This window comes from Schistocerca americana, chromosome X, assembly GCF_021461395.2.
Source record: "Schistocerca americana isolate TAMUIC-IGC-003095 chromosome X, iqSchAmer2.1, whole genome shotgun sequence".
In the NCBI taxonomy this organism is placed as follows: domain Eukaryota; kingdom Metazoa; phylum Arthropoda; class Insecta; order Orthoptera; family Acrididae; genus Schistocerca; species Schistocerca americana.
In genome coordinates this window covers 594833766-594856989 of record NC_060130.1, presented here as the reverse complement: position 1 = coordinate 594856989, position 23224 = coordinate 594833766, and the positions used below count along the sequence as shown (strand labels likewise).

Genomic DNA, 23224 nt, shown 5'->3' with positions numbered 1-23224 from the left:
GCTTTTTTCTTTGAACAACTTTATTCTATCAGTTATCTTCAAATTGTGTAGCTCTGTGATTCACAGTAATTACACAATGTGCTTTACAACAATCAACCAACAGTTAGCTCCCACCAAGATGGTGCACCACAAGATTGGGCCAGGATTGTGCAAGACGGTCTCCCAGGCATTTTCAGAAAATTGGACTGACAAGCCACAACAAAATCACTTTGCTGGGTATATTTTTCAGCATTAACATGAAAACGTAACTCACCAGATATTATGTACTTTCATTTTCTCTATGGTGGTTTGACTACATCAAGTTTTCCCTAAGCCATGATTACTTGAATTGCTAGATCAATCATACAACCTTCACAGTTGATATAAGCATGTTTTACTGCTTGTGCATGTAGCTGGAATCAGGCTAGAGTTGTGCATGCCACAACAGGAGCATACATTCAAGTAAACTAAGAAAGGTGATTTTGTGAATTATATAAGGAAAAAAAAAATTGCATGTGTTATTTAGTTCTGATGCTACAATAATTAACAAAGTACCTCACAATACACCATGTAAAGATGCATGAACATGTTAGAATGAATGAATGGTTCTCAACAAAGATGTGACATTTCTTTCGTATATTCAATAGCCAGGGGCGCTACCCCATTATGGTACTTGTTTAGGGGAATGACTTGACACGTATTTTCCCGGTTGTTAGAGTGGGCATATTGGATACAGGACTCAAAGGATTTTCTACATACCCAGTATGAAGTGGAAAGAAGGTGGGGAAAAGAAAAAAGGATGTTGTTACTTAACAATTAAAACTCCCATTACTTACACTAAGTTCAGGTTTTTTACCTGCTGAATGCATTAATACTGGATTAAATCAATGCACAGTTAGGTTAAATTGTTAAAAAATTATGAAAATCAAATTAATTAAACCTTTATGTTGGCCGACAATGATAATGTGTGCTCTGTATATTTTAAAAGAGTATGCACATAATCTATTTATTTTAATAATTTTTTTTCAAATATGGAGAAAAGCTACAGCAAAAACACAAAATTTACCTCATATTTACGTTTAGCTGACTCAACATTTTCATTTGAGTCATCAGCTCTCAACATGCGTTCCTTGTCTTTGATCCATTTTTCAAAGTCATCACACTCACGATAGAATCCAAACAGTCTGATGGCATCCTCAAGGAGGGCATGCCTTTTCTGTAACATTAAAAATAATAAGAGTAACAACAGGTGTTTTAAGAAAACAAAGAAAACAGTATTTTTGCAACAGATATCTACTTTATATGCAACTAAAGTCAAGTAACAACACACAAACATTAATTAACTTCCTCTTTACCTGAGCTAAATCTAACAGCTGGTTGTAAGTAGCATTGATCTTTTTTTGTCTCTTCTCCACATTATCATTTCCATCTGTCAACTTACGCTTCAGGGGTTTTGCTGGAAATGAAACATCTGAATTTAATAAGGTAAACAAAATTTAATATTACCAGTCACTGCTACTAGCACATTTGTTCTGTTTGTCAGTTTGCTTCCTTCAACCACAGTAAGAAATAGAGAACCATCCTTCCTCTTAAATCAGTCAATAACAGGCAAAGGCACAGGTAATATAAGAAACTGATTACATATATATCATGAGCTGTATCCTACTCGCATTATGAGTGTGTAAAAGAATCACTGGATATGTGCAAGGTTCATAGAGGCAATGTTGAGAATGTCAATTTCTGGGTTCTTGGCCTTTCTTCTACTACTAATAAATTCATACAATAAGCCACATGCTATCTAAGCCTCAGCTGCAATAGTCAACAACACACAACTGTTAGAAGCAATAAAAAAAGATCTCCACTGTTGTATTCCATATGGTATTCAATTACTGTCAGCCACGGAAATGAAACTTGAAATTTTATGCACAATTCCATGACTTCAAAGTGGATTTGAATGTCAATTAGTGCCTAGAGTGACTGAACGTGGTATGGGCTCTTCTTTCATCTTTATGGTCCTATTTTGTCAGTGAATTCAGACACAAATGAATTACCTTTAAGGATAAGGTCAGTCTGCACGCACAGAAACAACTGCTACTGGGAGAAAATAGTCTCTTGTCTAAAGAATAACTGAAGAGAACATCGACTTTTCTGTCTAGCAAAAGGAAAATAATCCTTTAATGACCCATCAACAATGATGTCATTAGAGCCTGAACCAAACTTGATATTGGGGAAGGACTGAGAAAGAAACCAGCCTTGTCCTTTCCAGATGAATCACCCCACCATTTACCTTAAGCAATTTATGGAAGCCGTGGAAAACCTACATATGGATGGTCAAATGGGGATTTTAACTACCATCCTCTTGAATGTGAACCCAATATCTTAACCACTGCACCAATTCAGTGATTTTCTTATCAGTACACCATGAGTACTCTTGGAATTGCGTCAGTGGAAATCTTGAAGTTTTCGACATGACAGTATACATATTGGGAAGGCTTGTAGTTGATGGATACCACAATCAGAAAAGCAGTCAGCCCAATGGACTTTACTGTTGTCTTTATGTGCCTGTGTGAGCAATGGCGTCTTGTAAGGTGACCAACTTCAAATGTAAATTGCATGCAGTTCTCATCACAATATTCTCTCGCCAACAAGTTGTGAAGGATCTTCAGACAGTTTCTCTCTTTACATGCACAGCTGCTAGAATAATAAAACTTTCAAATAAAGAATGCACATTTCTATATAATTTTACCATTAAAGGAATATGAGTATTTATTGTAACGTGAGAGTAATGGAACTTCCATGGAAATGGCAGTTCATATGTTTTGTGTACTCTAAGCTGTCCCTATAGACAAAAAAATTGCTTACATGGAGACTTCTGTTGCGTTTTCCGCACAGGCACAACTTGTTTGACCATTCGAGTTTTCTTGACACGGCGCATTTCACGTACTTTTTCAGGCCTGCGTACTTGCACTTTGACCACTTTTGGCTCAATTTCACGAACATAATTGGCAGGTACAAAACCATCTGTGCCATCTTCCCTTCGGACATTCCACCAATCTGAATTGGTCTTATTTAACAAAAGAAGAACCTAAAATGGAAAACACGTGTCATGAAAAGAAAATTAATTTCCTTTCCAAAGTAATGTGGTATGGAGAGAAATTTAGAAGAAACAACTACAGAATCACAATAATCAACCAGATTTCCCCTTGAGTAATACAACAAACTAAATGTTTGCTAGGTAAGTAAATGCTCTTACAGAAGGCAATGCCACTGTAATAATTACAAGTTCTACAGAACGACACTAAAACGAAGTATATGAGAATGCAGGCTTTCTCAGCAAATCTCGATGATAAAATCTTCTCAGGTTGACAGCCGAGTCAATATGTTGTTATCCAGCAACGCTTCAGCAAGTTTCTTACTTTCCATCTTCAGGTGAAGTGTCGGGTTCATGTCTCATCCAGATCTTTATAGCCAATGGAACACGGGCTTCTCTGCATCCTCAGTGCCGGTCGGGCCAATCAGGCGTGAGCAGAATTTGCGTGAGGGAGGGGGGGGGGGGGGGGGGGGCAGCTGCACGTGCCAGGTCTTGGCGTCTTGTCTCGGTGTGGCCTATTTATTCCATCTGCCACCACCGACCTGCCTCCATCAGAGTGCTCTCGTCTTATTCTTCGTGGAACACAACATTATAAAGAATGAGACGAGAGCGAACTGATGGAGACAGGTTGGTGGTGGCAGATGGAATAAACAGGCCGCACTGAGATGAGACGCCAGGACCCGGCACCCACAGCTCCCCATCCCCCTCCCCCCCCCCCCCCCCCCCCTCCCCCACACGCTGCCGCACCGATTCCGCTTGTGCCTGATTGGCCTGACCAGCACTGAGGATGCAGAGAATCCCGTGGCACACCAGCTATAAAGATCCAGATGAGACGTGAACCCGACACTTTGCCTGAAGATGGCAAGTAAGATACTTGCTGAAATGTTGCTTGAGAACAAGACATTGACTCGGCTGTCAACCCGAGAAGATTTTATCAAAAACAAAGTATGGTACACATTCTCTAAAACAAAAGAATCTTACATTTTTCCTCTTTAACTTTGTTTCTAAATACTGTTTTGGTGTTACTACTCACTTCATATGTTTTTGTATAATTATGTATTTACTAAACAGATCCTTAAATTCAGCACTAGCTTCAACTACTTCTAGCACAGTGCACAGTATTTATCTACTCAAATCACAAAAACTCCCATCAAAATACAATATGTATCGTAATGCAAGTTGTGTAATGGCAGTACCTTTTATTTTTCCTAAATCTGCAGCAGCTGAAAGTGAAGCATTATTAATTTAATTTTACACTGATCCATGATGAGCAATTTTACACAATGGTGATAACACTCATACTTCAGGTACTGGAGATAATCGTTTGCAGGTTCCTTGACATTTTTACCCAAGGTTCTGTTTAAAATGGAACATCCAAGGAAACATGGTAATCTGTAAGCAACTCTTTTTGTCTATGTGGCCATTCCAACCTGGCCCCTACAACCCATCAAGTATGTTGGTGCATCGTAATGGAAAATGAGAGGGCACCACAGTATGGAATACCACTGGGTCTCACCTTTGTGAGCTTTAATTTATACTCATTAACAGTAATTACCTCAGGGAATCTACAGAGGTCCCATGATTATTTCCTTTCCTTGTTACCACCAATCTTTTTTTTAGAAAAGATGTATGATTTTTTGCCTTGCCCTTTCATCTATAATGTCGATGACTAGCCAGGTACAAAGTGTGGTTACTAGTCTGTTGATCCACGATTCTCTCCCAGTGGATTTGGATAAAAGTGGTTTACAACATCTGTCACTTGAACTGCATAAAATATTGTTTCTTTTAGATGTATATTATTATTATTTCTTTCCTTTCTCAGACGTTATGTCTGGTTAAAAATGGAAAGTGACGTAGACCTTGATCAAGCCTGACTTCCTTCTAACTGTACGGTATATGTTACATTGTATTTCCTTTTATTATTATTTCCTATTTATTTATTTCTTGTCTCAGACGTTATGTCTGGTTAAAAATGGCAGGTGATGCAGACCTTGATCAAGCGTGACTTCCTTTTAACTGTACGGTATATGTTACATTGCATTTAGGAACTTTCGGGTAATTGAACAAGTGTCAATAATTACAGATTTCTATAGTTGTATATATAAGTTTGGATGTAGTTGTATTGCATTGATGTACTGGTGGATATTGTGTGGTATGACTCCTGTAGTTGATAGTATAATTGGTAAAATGTCAACTTTATCCTGATGCCACATGTCCTCGACTTCCTCAGCCAGTTGGATGTATTTTTCAATTTTTTCTCCTCTTTTCTTCTGTATATTTGTTGTATTGGGTATGGATATTTCAATTAGTTGTGTTAATTTCTTCTTTTTATTGGTGATTATGATGTCAGGTTTGTTATGTGGTGTTGTTTTATCTGTTATAATGGTTCTGTTCCAGTATAATTTGTATTCATCGTTCTCCAGTACATTTTGTGGTGCATACTTGTATGTGGGAACTTGTTGTTTTATAAGTTTATGTTGTAAGGAAAGCTGTTGATGTATTATTTTTGCTACATTGTCATGTCTTCTGGGGTATTCTGTATTTGCTAGTATTGTACATCCGCTTGTGATGTGATCTACTGTTTCTATTTGTTGTTTGCAAAGTCTGCATTTATCTGTTGTGGTATTGGGATCTTTAGTAATATGCTTGCTGTAATATCTGGTGTTTATTGTTTGATCCTGTATTGCAATCATGAATCCTTCCATCTCACTGTATATATTGCCTTTTCTTAGCCATGTGTTGGATGCGTCTTGATCGATGTGTGGCTGTGTTAGATGATACGGGTGCTTGCCATGTAGTGTTTTCTTTTTCCAATTTACTTTCTTCGTATCTGTTGATGTTATGTGATCTAAAGGGTTGTGGAAGTGGTTATGAAATTGCGGTGGTGTAGCCGATGTATTTATATGAGTGACTGCTTTGTGTATTTTGCTAGCTTCTGCTCGTTCTATAAAGAATTTTCTTAAATTGTCTACCTGTCCATAATGTAGGTTTTTTATGTCGATAAATCCCCTTCCTCCTCCCTTTCTGCTTAATATGAATCTTTCAGTTGCTGAATGTATGTGATGTATTCTATATTTATGGCACTGTGATCGTGTAAGTGTATTGAGTGCTTCTAGGTCTGTGTTACTCCATTTCACTACTCCAAATGAGTAGGTCAATATTGGTATAGCATAAGTATTTATAGCTTTTGTCTTGTTTCTTGCTGTCAATTCTGTTTTCAGTATTTTTGTTAGTCTTTGTCTATATTTTTGTTTTAGTTCTTCTTTAATATTTGTATTATCTACTCCTATTTTTTGTCTGTATCCTAGATATTTATAGGCATCTGTTTTTTCCATCGCTTCTATGCAGTCGCTGTGGTTATCCAATATGTAATCTTCTTGTTTAGTGTGTTTTCCCTTGACTATGCTATTATTTCTTACATTTGTCTGTTCCAAAAGACATATTTATATCATTGCTGAATACTTCTGTTATCTTTAGTAATTGGTTGAGTTGTTGATTTGTTGCTGTCAGTAGTTTTAGATCATCCATGTACAGAAAATGTGTGATTTTGTGTGGGTATGTTCCAGTAATATTGTATCCATAATTTGTATTGTTTAGCATGTTGGATAGTGGGTTCAGAGCAAGGCAGAACCAGAAAGGACTTAATGAGTCTTCTTGGTATATTCCACGCTTAATCTGTATTGGCTGTGATGTGATATTATTTGAATTTGTTTGGATAGTAAGTGTGGTTTTCCAATTTTTCATTACTATGTTTAGGAACTGTATCAATTTAGGATCTACTTTGTATATTTCCAATATTTGTAGTAACCATGAGTGGGGTACACTATCAAAAGCTTTTTGGTAATCAATGTATGTGTAGTGTAGCGACCTTTGTTTTGTTTTAGCTCGATATGTCACCTCTGCATCTATTATCAGTTGCTCTTTAAATCCTCGTGCTCCTTTGCAGCAGCCTTTTTGTTCTTCATTTATAATTTTGTTCTGTGTTGTATGTGTCTTTAATTTCTGTGTAATGACTGAAGTTAATATTTTGTAGATTGTTGGTAGGCATGTTATGGGGCAATATTTAGCTGGGTTTGCTGTGTCTGCTTGACCTTTAGGTTTCAGATATGTTATTCCGTGTGTAAGTGTATCAGGGAATGTGTATGGGTCTGCAATGTAACTGTTAAATAATTTAGTTAGATGTGAATGTGTTGAGGTGAACTTCTTTAGCCAGAAATTTGCTATTTTATCTTTTCCAGGGGCTTTCCAATTGTGTGTAGAATTAATTGCTCGGGTGACTTCATGTTGCAAAATTACCACTTCAGGCATTTGCGGTATCATCTTGTATGTGTCTGTTTCTGCTTGTATCCACCGTGCATGCCTGATTTGTTGTACCGGGTTTGACCATATGTTGCTCCAGAAGTGTTCCATGTCTGTTATGTTGGTGGATTGTCTATTTTAATGTGTGTGTTATCTATTGTTTGGTAAAATCTCTTTTGGTTTGTGTTGAATGTTTGGTTTTGTTTCCTTCTATTTTCACTTTTTTTGTATCTTCTAAGTCGTTTGGCCAATGCTTGTAATTTCTGCTTCTTTTCATGTAATTGCTCTAGTGCTTCTTGTTGTGAGATTTTACCTAACCTTTTTCGTTTTTTGTCTGATATTTCACTTCTTATAAATTGTGTTAGCTGTCCGATGTCTTTTCTCAGTTTTTCTATTCTGATCTGTAGCCTGTGTTGCCATGCTGGTTTTGTGGGTTTCTTCTGTGTGTTGGTTTGTTCTGATCTCTGCCTAGTGTGTATATTTAGTGTAGTGAGTGCTCCTATATAAACCAGTAGTTGTAACTCTTTCATAGTTATATTTTCATTTATTTTGTTGTGTATGATTGTGTTGATAGTTTTTATTGTTGTTTCGACTTGTGGGTTATTTGGCGGTCTATGCAAAAATGGTCTGATGTCTGTATTTGTGTCTTTGTATTCTATATATGTCAGCTGAAATTTCTCTTCTATATCTAACACGTGTCTCTCTTCGTGTTCTATTTGTGCTTGTTCTGGTGGCTGTCTTAAGATTTCGTTTTCCTCTGATTGTTTAATTGATGCGTGTTGGTCTTTGTTTGTTTGCTCTGGGATGTTTGAGTCCATTACTGTATTTTCTTCTTCTTCTGATCGCACATTATTTTGTTCCAGTATTTGTTGTACTTGTTGTTTGATGTTTTCTAATTCTGACTGGGATACCCTGTTATTTTTTATTATTACATGGATCTGATCAGCTAGTCGTTGTTCTGTTAAAAATTTTAATTCCGGGTATCTGGTAATAAATGTTGTGTATACTTGTGATCTGTATCCAGTTGTGTTGGTTCCTAGGTTTGTTGCTTGGTAATAACAGAACATGAGGTGTCGGTTAACTTCATCTCATCCTCTGTCTTTGTATTCCTTCTAGAGTGGGTGCAGGAAGCATATCCTGCAAAACACCTCTATTTGGATTTAAATCATTTTCCGTGGGGCTATCAGTGTAGTTACCATTGTGGATGGGCATAGGGTTAAAGCGTTGTCCCCGACCGTGACAGCGCTTGTCTGAGGCTTCATTAGTTCTGTCCTGAACCAACTAATCACACTAAAAGGGGGGTTAGCCCTATTAGTGGTTTGTTCTTTTCATCGCCTTTTACGACTGGCAGAACATACCGGAGGCCTATTCTTTTCCTGGGCCTCCACGGGATTTATTATTATTATTATTATTATTATTATTATTATTATTATTATTATTACATGGCTGTGTTGCTACGCAACTTAAGTCGTTTATAGTACAATGTGAATTTATTGATCCCATACTGATAATTTCTTTGTATTATTATTTGCCTTTGCCAGTAAAATATTTGCTCCATAAATTCTGCTATATTTTTACCTACTCATCATTGCTCCTCATTTTAACATACCACACGGGAAATTGTTTAGGAAATTACATTCACCGTGCTGAAGAGTCCTGCTAGACACCACTTTATAAAGCATTTCATTTTTGACTTCCATAATGTAATCTGCTAAAAGGTGCAACAGAAATTTTCAATGGCTTCCATCAACATTCAACAGCCCAAAAAGGCATCTGTTATCCTTTCAGCCTTGTCTTGTGTGTTTGTTAAGTTCTGTGTTACCACTCCACTTCTAAGTTTTCTCCAATCCTCTCACATCTCAAATATCTGTGCCATACTCATATTTTGTTGTGATTTCTTCACTGTCCTTCAGCAACATGGTGTGAGGCAGCCCATATAGCATCCAAAAATGAGGAAAGAGAGAAAAATATAGATCAAATAAGGCTGAAATATCAAACATTTCCAAAGGCATGATGAGTGGAAGATTCTTCTAATGCCTTCATGGATCTCTACAACAGTATGACTGTCAGTTATAAGTCTAAATTATTTTACAGGAGCTATACATTACTTGGTAAAAGGACTTTTACCTCTTTCTTCTTCATATGCATGCCTTGGCCACTGAAGTCATATATACCCATGACTTGTGGAATTGCTCTTTCCTCTACTACTACTCTCTCCTCAACACGCTCAACAGGTTCTTCATCCCAGTACTCCTGTGGTACGAGGCGCATTTCATCCACCCACTCCTCTTGTTCCAGTTCGGGTGCAATTTCTGGTTCACTTGACAGCTGTAAAGCAAGAAAAAATATTCAGTTTACTGTGGTGTCATGTGGCTACAAACTGTGACCTATGTCCTACAATTTACAACACTTTTGAAAAGAGAACTACTCTGAATACTACAAAATAAAAATTAAAATGTATCAGTTGTTTCATTTATTGTTTACTGAAATTTTAAATAAAAATTTCATTGTTAAACTGGTGATTAACATTCATGAATTATGTAACTAATATTTTTAGTTGTGTAAATAAGAGAAAGAAAGCAATGACTGTTGTTTTGTGTGTAATATTTGTTGACAAACAAATTCTTTCATAATCTGCACTGCACAAAGGTGTTGAGCAGTTGTGATCACTATGTCCCATTTTGTGTGCTTCACAAATAATTTAAAAAACACCTTCAAATATCAATTTTTCTTTAAAAAATGAAACTGCAATTCTCAGAAAATTTTAAATAAGCAACTATACTGCTAGGTAAACAAAAATTCCCTATACACGTGAAATCTGTGCAATAGAAATAAATTGACTGTTTTGCTATACTGTTGCCCAACTGGACTTTATAGAGATCACTCAGATGCTACATTCAAGATTTACACCTTCCCCTTTCCTCCGCGACAAAAGACACTGATAACATGAACAAGAATCAGATAGTGTAATAGAGGGATCTTTTGAGAACACAATAGAATATTATTAATTACTACGTGCTAGCCCTATCATGGCATCAACATTTAGGCAAATTACGCAGCATGAAAAATCACGAAAATAACTTATTTTGGGTAGATGTGTTCAAAAAATTCCAGAGTTTTGACCACAAAATTTTTCTACTCTTAGCTTTTACTTATTGTCTATGGTCTCCTTCGAAATACTCTCGTCCACAATTGATACACTGCTCCCAACACCATTTTCACTTCCAGAAGCAATCTTGGTACATGGATCACACGAAGTGTTGTCTGCAAACTTTCTTTTATATCATCTATCATTGCAAACCTTCATCCTTTCAATGGGGTTTTCAACTTTGGAAATAAAAAAAAATGTCTGGAGGGACCAGGTTTGGAGAGTACGGAGGATGAGGCAGCACAGTGCCTTCGATTTTTGTGCAGTAGTCACACAGTAACTGCGATAAATGTGTGGGTGCATTATGGTGATGCAAGAGACATGAATTGTCTCACCACGCTTCATGCTATTTCCTTCTGACATTTTCTTGTAGGCACCACAATGTGTCCTGACAGTGCCATCAATTAACAGTTTGTACCTGTTGCATGAATTAATGATGGACTAATCCTTCAAAGTCAGAGAAAACTATCAGCATGGCTTTGACATTTGACCTGATGTGACGAGCTTTTTTTGGTCTTTGAGAACCTTTCTCAATCCACTGTGAAGACTGAACTTTGGTCTCAACATCATACAGACCTCGTACAACACAGAGAAAAAAATGAGCATACTCCACGTATATCATTCATTTAGACCCACATCTCATCACCAGTTAGGATTCTCTTAAGGAATATTTCTTTCTCATTTGTGCAGTCCAAAAGTTCTTCACAGATTGCAAGGAATAGGTCTTTCTGGTCTCGACTTATGAGCTGTTAGACAAATTTGGCAGCAACGCAATGCATTCCAAGATACTGCATCAGGATTTCATGACATGATCCAACTGAAATGTTACATTCTTCTGCACTCTCTGTCAGTCAGTCAGTCAGTCTTCAACTGGAATGCACAGTTTCATTGACATTCCTGACATGAGCGTCGTGGGTAGATGTCGAAAGGTGTCCAGAATGACAGTCATTTTTAACTTCTGTCTGATCATTTTTAAACCATGTGAACCATTCCTAACACCAAGTATGGGTTAAGCACACATCACTGTAGGCTTCCTGCATCATGTCATATGTCTCTGTAAACGTTTCCTTGAGTTTCACACAAACTTTAATGCAGACGCATTGCTCCTCTAACTCTGCCATCTTGAAATTCACAAACTGTGAGACACAACATTCTACTCAATATAGCACTGAACAATAACCAACAGATAAACAACAATGATACTTCCAGCAATTGCACAATAAACACAGGTGTGTGCAGGGATGCCAACCGCATTTTGCTCCAACACACCACTGGTGCAAAATTACAAATGTTCTGGAATCTTTTGAACAGACCTCGTTTAACACAGAGAAAAAAATGAGCGTACTCAACGTACATCATTCATTTATTGCAAGCTAAAACAGAATCAATATCCAGAAGCAAAGTAGTGTAGGGGTAGAAATGAAATGGGAGGCTATTTTAGATCTTAAGAAGAGATGGCAACTAACAGAGAAATTAAATCAAAATGGTAAAAACTATGTTGAAGAAAAAGAAAATAGAATCACTTAACAGAATTTTAGTTAGTCAAAGTATCAAATTTAATCAACATTTAATTTAGGTATTAAGAACACTGCTTTCTTCTTACCTCGAGTGTAGATATTCCTGCTTTCACAAGCTTCTCTGCCTGTGTGTTGAGACTCTGGATGTCACCTTTGTATGCATATAGCTCTCCTTGCAAATCACGATGCCTCTGCAGCAGAGCCTGAGCACTGGGTTCATCTTCACCAAAGTCAGTGGATGCAACAAGAGCCATCTTCTCATTTAACCAAGATTCAGCTTCATTTGCGTCAGTGTAGAACTAGCAAATACAATATTAAGAAGGCTTTTCAGTATTTCAAAATGTAAACCTATGATGCTACATATAGGGGGAAAAACTGTGTGTCATCTACCTTAAAGTTTCATGTCAAACCTGTTCTTGGTCATTATTAGTTGACTTACAATAAAGGTGTGGATTTCAAAAAAATTGAATGTGCTTATTTCAGCTTGCTCTGATTCAAAAGAAACTCTAAGCTTCAGATGAGGACATTCAAACAGACCTGTTAAAAAGAACTATAAATCTTTTTGACAGTGTCTCTGACCATAATTTAAATGGTAAAGATCTGTTAAATAGGACTAGAAATCTTTCAAAAAGAGAGTGTCTCTGACCATTATTTAAAAGGTACATTTAGTTTCTTACAGATTACTTTCTCGTGTGTGTGTGTGTGTGTGTGTGTGTGTGTGTGTGTGTGTGTGTGTGTGTGTGTGTGTGTGTGTGTTTTGGGAAAAAGTTCAGTCTTTCCGTATAGCTAACATCTTAACTACACGTGACATTATGCAGGAGAATCATGTTAGAGGGCGTACAGTACTGTTCATTAAAGTATAGGAAATTTTACTTGTGGGTGTTATTGAAGTAACTGAAGGTTTAACAGCTTCTTGATACTCATCATAAAGACATAATCTTTAAAATGAAGAAAACTGCACCATGTCATTCAGAGGACTACAGACATAGGAAATGCAGTTGATATCATGAGATGGAGTCAAGAGCAGAACACCTGTAAGAATTACTGCAATTTCACAGTAATCACTATGAAGTCTTGATAACATGGTGGCATGGTAAACATGCTGGAAAGCAACCACATGGCAGGATGATTCAGTTTGGATCCCAATTAAAGTAATTTTTTGTACTGCTTCGGTCATTCTTAATTAAATTTAACCCACAGAAAATATGAATTTAACAGAATGAACCAGTTTTCTTGTGCAAGGAATTTTGGCTCTGCTTGTATGTTTTAGTTAAGAACAAACCTCTCATTCAGTTCTGCAAAACACTTCAGCATAATTACCGACTCATCCAGTGGGAAACTAATTAATCCTTCAGGATCATAATGTTGAATATAACTTAAGTCTCACACATGTTAGACTCTGCACAAATGAACCATACAGTTTCCAAATTTCACCACTAACTACATATAGAGACCAATAACCAAGTAAAAATTATGTGACTTTTACATAATGCAGTAAAGGCAACAGAATTAAGCAGAATCTAACACATAAAAACATTATGTAAAAATGACACATTTCACAGAGAAAAACGTACTTGAAAACAGAAATCATTTCCTGAAAGTCATTGTGTAAAATATAAATAAAAGAAAATCATGACTGGAAGCAGAAAAGTTATTTATAAACAAACCCATTGTTTTCACAGTTGCAGGCTATCACAGACCATTTATAATGGATCAAATTGGATCAATAGTATATTTTGGGAAAATCAACAATCACAAATACTGATTTGTCAAAAAAATGTTACATTCTGGCAGTCATGGTTGATACTGTCCTTGGCAAATGCTAATCAGCAGGGTCAATTTTCATCATGGAGACTCTCCTTCAATGGCTGCACATGTATTTTGCAATCCATAGTCCTAAAGTTATTGCTGAGCCATACCCACTGATCAGGAAACACAGTGGTATGTTTCAGCTGCACCTCCTTCAAAAATGGATTTTATTGTAATGTATTCACAAGTTCATTGTCATGATGTGGTGGTCTTACATGCCAAACATCCAGCACTCATAGTACCAATGGATTCTTCAATACCTTGATATCACCTTATCCATCATTGCACAATGTGCTCAGAATCACTACATCATGTCCCCGCCTACAACACCAAACTCGTTTCCTCCACACGGGTCAAGAATAACCTGCTGACAGTGATACAGGGCTCATGAATACAATGGCTGGATTCAAAGTGTGGTGATGCAGCTGTCTTACTTCAAATTGTGTACTCTCATTGGCTATTACACAGTGAATGATGAACACGTACATATAACTAATTGCATTAGGTTATGCAGCAGAATACTGCCACCACATGTTGGATAATGTCTAATGTGAGAGACGTTATTTTACAAGAAGATTACTCCCGAATGATGTTTTACTTTATTTCAAGTAATCCTACAAGGAAGCTTAGTCTCTCCTAGTGTATTCATGTAGACCGACAAGAGGAAACTGAACATACATGATTGCAATGTACAACGTTCGCATTCTGGTAACAGATGGTTATTTTAATGTCCATAATTTTCTAAGGTATTTCTTTAACAATAAATTATCTTTCTTGTCATTAAATAACTGCACGGAACTATCTAAACAGTTCGCAAGCCATCAGTAATTCTTTCTCCCTCGATTTTGTTGCCTCCACAGCAATGGAAGAGGTGGTGACATCAGTTGCCAAAATTATCACTATGGAATAAATACTGTTTATACCCTGTTTTATTGTTTTATGCGAGAGCAGCTGTATTTATTGCTTTTCTACTATTGTAATCAGTTTTAACCCACATGAATTCTTTGTCAAGCATATTGCGTGGGAATCTACGTATCGCACATCCATAAGTGTATCATATGACCAAGACATAGCATTTATCCATGAACATGTATGGCACCTTGACTGAATCTGGCTGTAACTGCCGATGGCAATTTTTTGTGCATTTAAGAGTGTACACCGAAGTGACAAATGTCAAGGGATAGCTATATGCACTTATACAGATGACAGTAGTATCATGTACACTAGGTATAAAAGGGCAGTGCATCGGGAGAGCTGTCATTTGTACTCACATGGTTCATGTGGAAAGGTTTCTGACTTTATTATGGCCATACAAAGGGAACTAACAGACTTTGAGCATGGAATGGTAGTTGGAGCTAGACATACGGGGCATTCCACTTCAGAAATTGTTTGGGGATTCAATATTCCAAGAAACACAATGTCAAGAGAGTCATGAGAATACCATATTTCAGGCTTTACCTCTCACCATGGACAACACAGTAGCCAATGTCCTTCACTTAACAATTGAGAGTATTGGCATATGCATAAAGTTGTCTGTGGTAAGAGACAAACAACACTGCATGAAATAACTGCAAAAATCAATGTGTGACATGTGACAAATGTATCCATTAGGACAGTCGGCAAAGTTTCGCGTTGATGAGGTATGGCAGCAGACGGCTGATGTGAGTGCATTTGCTAACAACATGACATCGCCTCCAGCACCTCTCCTGTGCTCATGACCATATCTGTTGGACCCTAGACAATTTGAAAACTGTACCTTGGTCAGATGAGTCCCAATTTCAGTTGCTAAGAGCTGAAGGTAGGGTTCTAGTGCAGCGCAGACCCCACAAAGCTGTAGACCCAACTTGTCAACAAGGCACTGTGTAAGCTGGTGGTGGCTTCATAATGGTGTGGGCTGTGTTTACATGGAAAAGACTTCAATCCCCTGGTCCAACTGAACCAATCATTGGCTGGAGGTGCTTATGTTTGGCTACTTGGAGATCATGTGCAGCCATTCATGGACTTCATGTTCCAAAACAATTTATGGATGACAATGTGCCATGCCACCAGGCCACAACTGTTCACATCTGGTTTGAAGAACATTATGGACAATTCGAGTGAACGATTTGACCACCCAAATCTCCCAACGTGAATCCCATCGAACATTTGTGGGACACAATGGAGGGGTCAGTTCATGCACAAAATCCTGCACTGGCAACACTTTCGCAATTATGGGCAGCTGTAGAGGCAGCACAGCTTAGTATTTCTGTAGGGGACTTCCAATGACTTCTTGAGTCCATGCCATGTCGAGTTGCTGCACTGTGCAGGCAAAAGTAGATCCAACACGATATTAGAAGAATTCCCATGACTTTTGTCACCTCATTGTATATTAGGTGTGTCTTTGGAGGCTATTATGTAGGTATTTCTACCCAGAGCATCCACATTAAATCATGTAATGTAGGGTGAACTGCTAGAAAATTCCACTAATCTACTGAGGAGACTTACAAGTAGTGCTAATGGTAATCAAAAATAAAGTAGTTCAAATAGACCAAAATACCTCTCAAATCCATCAAAATAGTTGATATTTTTAGCAGACTTACAGGAGTGAAATGTGGAAGAGGATGCAGGTGTGGTTCTGCTGGAAGGCTGGATAGGTGGGAAGAGGGAGGTTGGCTATAGCATGGGGCTCGATAGTAATTTTATCTATAAACCAATGAGTCCTCTTTTAGTAAGTTTTCCAAATTTCTGTTGAACACGTATAATCAACTGGAATGATTGTTGTGTTTAGTAATATGTCTGCAATTATTCAAATGCTCAATCTCATAATCTGTTTAAAAATTATCATCACAGAAATGCTTCAGTAATTAATATTAGCTAAAAGATGACACACCAGACAAAATTACTGTTGATAATTATTGAAATGTTTCACACTTTGTAACCTGACATATATCAATAGATGTACCTGATAGGCTTCTGCAGCATCTTCTAGCTGCTTCTTTCGTAAAGCTGCCAGTTCCTGTAACATCTTCCAGTGTTCTTGAAGGCTATCAATTCGGACTTGAATTTCGCTTGATGAAGGATGCTTTGTTTCAATCAGACGTCGACCTGCTTCACACAACTGCTCTGACTTTGGTCTACGTGCTTTCATCTCATCTTGAAGAACCTGTAATTTGTTTATCAATATTCTTAAGATTAATAATAACAGTGTCTAAGATGTCTAAATAACATCAGAACTACAAAAGAAAAATACCAAATATAAATTATGCAATTTTTATACATTTTTAAATTTAATAATAAATGCATACATATAGGTCTGATTTTGAGAAGTGACATTCATATTCATTTCATCTGAAACTGAATACTGCAGAGTTGGGGCAATGTTTCAAGACAAAAAACTGCTATGAAATCGCAAATGTGTTAGCCTCTACAGCCAGAATCATTTAACAAAGGTTTCCAGGGTATACTGCCACATCATATTTCAAATTTTTAATTTATTTAATTTAAATTAGTTATTTTACAACATGACATTACAAAATACCTAGAAGACATTTATGCTAAGAAATTAGTTTGATGTTAAACAAAGGCAAAAAAATCTCATGTACTTTAAAACCGCAAAAGCCATCTCTTCCCTAATAGAAAGGTCTTACAATTTCCTTCAACTCTTTGCCTGCTGTGAATGAGTTAAACTGTGATGCTCTGCCATTCCCCTGGTGTTGAAGTGTTTAAATGGGATCTCTGGGTTTTTCTTAAGCATTATTGATGAATTTACACATCCCATTCCACAGACCCTCTCATTGCTGGGGATATGTTACTTCCTTACCTTGCTAAATTAAAAAGTTTTGAGTATTTATCACACAACACACATGCCTCTTTGGCACTATCATTTGCAGAAAATACTATTTCAGTATCTTGAACTGTATAGGAAATATGATGATTGTTATGACCACATGAATCCTAATGTGCTAGGACTGAATAGGGCACACCTTGCATGACCTTCCGCTGGATATAAAAACCAATAACTCAAGAATGAATTAGATATTTTTTTGCTGTCAATTTTAAATAATGTTTCAACATCTTAATTACATTTCATACATAGTGTTGTATGAGTGAAAATTAAGCATATACAAAGTTTACGCAATGTATTTTTACTTCTGCAAACTCTTTACAATTCCATGCAATGTTTTACTTAATTTGATGCAGTACAGGAACTATGGCAAACAATGAAAAGAAATTCAGTCCTTTATCAAGGGAATATGTCCAGATATCAAATCTTTTCACCAAACATTTCTTTAATCAAATGGTAAGTATTTTATAGTGGCTGGAACGCCATCTCCTAGCACAGGTAGCAGCATTAGGCAAGCAGAACAATTATCACAAAGTCACGTTCAACATGAAATGCAGATCACACATGTAGCAATGAAAGGGTTAATGAAAGAATAGTGCAGTTAATAGATATTTTTGTAGCCACTTTTTCAAAAGTAATTAATTTCGGTCCTCCAATAAAATTGGCTTGTCTTTTTCATTGATAATATCACTGAAGTCAGTGTCACTTAAGACTTATAATGTTTTAGCAACACTAGGAGGAGATCTCCCTCCAAATAAAGTTTTGCTCCTTGCTACTCTCATTTCTTCATCAAGCAAAAACTAAATACAGACCCCAAGGTAAATGATGTCTGTGCTTTTGCTGGAAAGGGAAAATGATACTGCTAAAACACACATTCCAAAAAATATGGGAATCACAAATAAAAATTTCGTGTAGTTTCATTTACTCCAAGAAGCTATATAAAGATACATAGTGTCATGTAGAACATATCACTGAGTGACACTCGGTCTCTTAAAAAGCTAGGCTGCTGAATCAGTGGTACTGTTTTCCTAAATGCCTATAATACATAAAATATACCAAAACGATATTCCTTTCACATTGTGATATATGAATTAGGGCACCTAAATGCTACAGAATATATGAAGACATGCACAGAAAAAAATGGGCTAACCCTCAAACGTGAAACTTAGAGATAAGCTTGTCATCCGTTGCTGGGTATGGGAACTAGCAAAATTGATATTGTTCTCACCCCTAAATATCACGCAGGGGTAAGACCAATGTCAATTTTGATAGTTCCCATATCCAGCAACAGATGGCTTTTACATCTGAGGGTTAGCCTGTTTTTCAGTGAATGTCTTTCTATTATTTGAATTGTCTCTGGAATTTAAGGAACTGAAACAGAAATAAAACTATTCCATGTTTTTTTTTTTTTTTTTTTTTGCCTTTGCTTACAAGAATATCTTTGACATTGGATCCTGCCATATGACCCATAAAAATAATGTTCTTTTTCCTTTTATTTGTCATTATGTAACTGCACTATGATAAAGTGCACTCCAGAATTATAGTGCAATGCATTTTAAATGAACAGCGCTTCTTAAGCAGTCAAGCTGATGATTACTTGAACACTCTATTCAGTTACTTCCACCTATACAAATGTGATGTCTGAATATATAAGTGCCAATAAAACATTAATTGCCACATTCATTTAACAATGATAGCATAATAGCCATTGTAAAACCAGTCCAATAACTAACAGCACATCAATGTCAATTTAAGAGCTAAGTCCTTATAAAAAGTGTATCATGGAGAAAAAAAAATGCTACAGAATATTACCAATACTTTTTAAGATCACAGACAGGCTCTTTTTCAAGTCTCATTACGTATGACACTTTAAGTAGGTTATGATCTCAAAATGATCTATTTACACATACATTTATGAGTAATGTAGGTTTCCTAATCAATACAATGTTCGAGTTCATTCAAGCTGAGACAGTGTGTGTCGCAGCCGCACTGCAGAAATGTCTGAATGGACCATAGCTTCTCATGGCTCGCACAAGCTAACTGAGTCAGGTTCCACCTGCACACACACTTACCAATCAGCAAAATTCAGGAAACGTGTGTGGTGCACACAAGTGTGGGTCAGCAAAAAGCAACAGCAGTGTGAGCTGAGCCACCATACAGTACAGAAGTGTTTTCTAGATTCCATTTCTCCAACCCATGCACCACATAGGATCAGCTGAGAGCGAGTTCCCCACTGATGCGTACAGAAGTTTGTTTTGCACTCTCCATTCATTTTCACTTCCATTTCATCATATCCATAAAATACCAGTGCTCCGTGATCACATGGAAAGTTCACTTTGTTCTGAGCACATTTCTGTTGTTCTCCTGAAGTCATCCGATCAGTTGATGTGCTCGTCACTGAAGAATGTGTATCTTCCAAGACAGTGTTCAAGTGGAACTATTGGACAAACACTGTTTACCACAATCACCAGCTAATAGATACTGCAAACATTTCACTGTCAATTGTTCATACACGCTTTCGTGTAAAATAAATATTTATGGCAAACACGTACCTCCTCAATTCGCAGTACCACACCACCGCCATAGCCTATATCCTGAACATAGTGTGTGGATGTGACTGTAAGCCTCTCTCTCTCTCTCTCTCTCTCTCTCTCTCTCTCTCTCTCTCTCTCTCTCTCTCTCCTGATGCACATCAAACATTTGACTGTCCACCAAACTGTTTAATGCCCGGCCCACCCACCTCATGCTGTCTGCATAAACTCATGGCAAGCAGACTCACAGTAGAAAAGGCCGAGTTCAATGCTATGCTGCAAAAATGCATCCTGAAAAACAATTCATGGCGACCATGCAGGGACTATCATGGCTTAAATTCACAAATAGTGTTGAACTGATATCTGGAATCGCACCTGCAGGATTTTAGTCACATGTTTGCAGGCTCAGTTATGTTTAGCAAAATTAATTATGTGAAGGCTTTCAAGAAGGCTCCTGGGGCACCTTAAGACAGTCCAAAAATGGCAATTGTCATGCCCTTTTTGAGAGCTTGTACATGATTTTTGGCCTTCGTAATGCTGCCCAGAGCTGGTAGTGTTTCCTGAATGGTATCTTATGAGGTTTACCATGTTGATTTGCACATCTCAATGACATCCCGGTCTTTTCAAACTCCCCCATACTACTACTCCACCTCCACCTCCACCTCCACTTCCACCACCACCACCACCACCACCACCACCACCACCACCCACATTTCGGCACCTGAGCTATGCCAGCATCATCATTGACCCCTTTAAGAGTAGAGTATATTTGGGATCACAGAAATCGAGTTTCTAGAGCATTAATCACCCCTAGCAGATCCATGCCACTACCACACAAGGTACAGGCAATATTGAACATGCTGCACCCACAAACACACAGACTTACGCTGCTACCTTGGTATCAGAAATTTTTTTTTCAGCACCAACTGCCTAATGCTGCTGCAGTGCTGGAACCTCTGATTGTGGTGCCATGTGGCCCCACGTCGAAGATAAGGACTTCTATTATGTGGACAGACGCAACAGAGAAAAGCTTTATTGTGTTCCAGTAGATACTCGCAGAAGCAATGCTGGTCATTCACCTACTGCACAATGCTTAACTGGCCATTGTTGTGGACTGCCATAGGTGCAGTGCTTCAACATATCAGTAGTAGCTGGCAGCCACTTGGTTTCTTCTCACAAAAGCTATCAGAGTCGCAACATGCCTGGAGTGCTTACAACCGTGAATTGCTTGTGGTGTCTGAGGCAGTGAAATACTTCTGCCCACCTGTAGAAGCCCTTTCCTTCATTGTTTCCACAATGCACAAGCCCCTAACTCAAGCATTTCAGAAAAATAGTGCAAGTGTATGCTGCACTAATTCCAGCAGCTGGAGTATATGTCCAGATTTTCCTGTACATCCGGCATATTTCTGGAACTGACAATATTGTCACTGACTGCTTGCCCTGCACTTGTGCCTTTATCTCTTCTCCTGTGAACTTTGGGGATGTCGTCAAAGAACAGGAGGATGACACACAGCTGGACAGCCTCAGCCACTCCACCTCCAGCAGCCTACAACTCGCGCTAGTTCCCATTCCAGGCTATGCCTGCAAGATTTTGTGCAACATTTCGACAGAAAAACACTGCTCATTTCTCCCAGAGAAATTTTGATGCAGTGTTTTTGACCACATCCATGGGCTGTCACATCCCTGCATAAACTCCACTGTGCCGCTCATGGAAATGCATTTCATCTGCCCAGAACTCTGGAAAGACTGCCATCAATGGGTACACACCTGCACTGCATGCCAGCATGTCAAAATCAGGAGTCACACACATGCACCTACTGGCATCTTTCCTAATGCAACATGCTGCCCCTGCATCCTGTGGCACTTGCTGACAATGCTGAACTGCTTCACTCGCTGACCAGAGGTGAGACCCATAGCAGAAATCACTGCCAAGACCATCGCCACCACATTTGTCGGCATGTCGATGGTGTACTTTGACTGCCCAAGTCACATCACAATAGACTGCAGCCACCAGTCTGACTGTGGGCTGTTCACACATATCGTCCAACTTCACCCAACCTACTACAAACCACACTATGAGATCAAGTGTAGTGAGAGAGTGCTCAACATTGGATGCAACATCAAGCCCAGTGAGATGTCCATAGATCGAGTCAAGCCAGCTTACGTCTTGACCACTCTTGCTGCTGTTCATTTCTTCAATCCAGCGGAATACATGTCAACAGATTATACTTCCTCTGACATCAGTCAGACAGAGCCCGCACCCGTGGCCGCCAATGATGCACGCCTGCCACCAGCTATCATCACGCCACCATGTGTGCCTCAGCACCACACCATTTGCCAGCCACACAGGCCGTGCCTTCCACAGGCAACTGGCCCACCACTATGGAAGCTGCTAGCAGACTACATCACATGCACTGGCCACCATGTCCATTTCAAGTGCCCATGCTGCATCATAAAACCCCAGCCACTGTTTGCTGTAGACACCCTGTCTCCAATGGGCTACATCATCAGCACATTGTCTCCAGTTGAGCTCCAGAAACCACCTCCTACATAACTGGCAGCTTGTTTGTAACAGCTCCTGAACTCGTATTCTCATCCCTGTGATTTCACAGTGTCAAGTGTTGAGGATGGATTAATTTACATGCCAGTTTTCCATTTTCATTCATATCAAGCTCCAGACACTAACCTCCGTGCTGTCAGGCTTGTTCATCACAGTTCCACAGCCATATTCAAGTTGGGATGACAAGGTGCTTGTGCGAATATAGACACTTCACATTGTCTCTGTGCCCCTGCCATGCCAAAGCATTGAGGCCAGATCAAATCCTGCACTGTCCCACTGTGAAAGAGTGTCTGTGAAGTCTGAATAGTGCAGCTCATGACTGCTGGAACACCCGTGTTATTTTAAAGTGTTCCACACAATGTGCAACTTCATGAACATTTTATTTCATTATTGTGTATTAACTGCAACTCACCAGCAGCACAGGGACATGCCCATCATGAACCTAGCCGAAACCATGCACTGAGTCA

At 38.3% G+C, this 23224-nt stretch overlaps 1 protein-coding gene across 1 annotated transcript in view; it reads right to left on the bottom strand.

Moving 5' to 3' along the window:
• Positions 1-23224, bottom strand: part of LOC124556669 (spectrin beta chain, non-erythrocytic 1) — a 309565-nt gene that overhangs the window by 163957 nt on the left and 122384 nt on the right. The window contains exons 14-19 of the mRNA XM_047130637.1: positions 16785-16985; positions 12121-12333; positions 9497-9697; positions 2842-3064; positions 1335-1435; positions 1046-1195 (exon numbers count right to left, since the gene is read on the bottom strand). Coding sequence (XP_046986593.1) covers positions 1046-1195; positions 1335-1435; positions 2842-3064; positions 9497-9697; positions 12121-12333; positions 16785-16985 — 1089 coding nt within the window. The remainder of the gene's footprint in view (positions 1-1045; positions 1196-1334; positions 1436-2841; positions 3065-9496; positions 9698-12120; positions 12334-16784; positions 16986-23224) is intronic.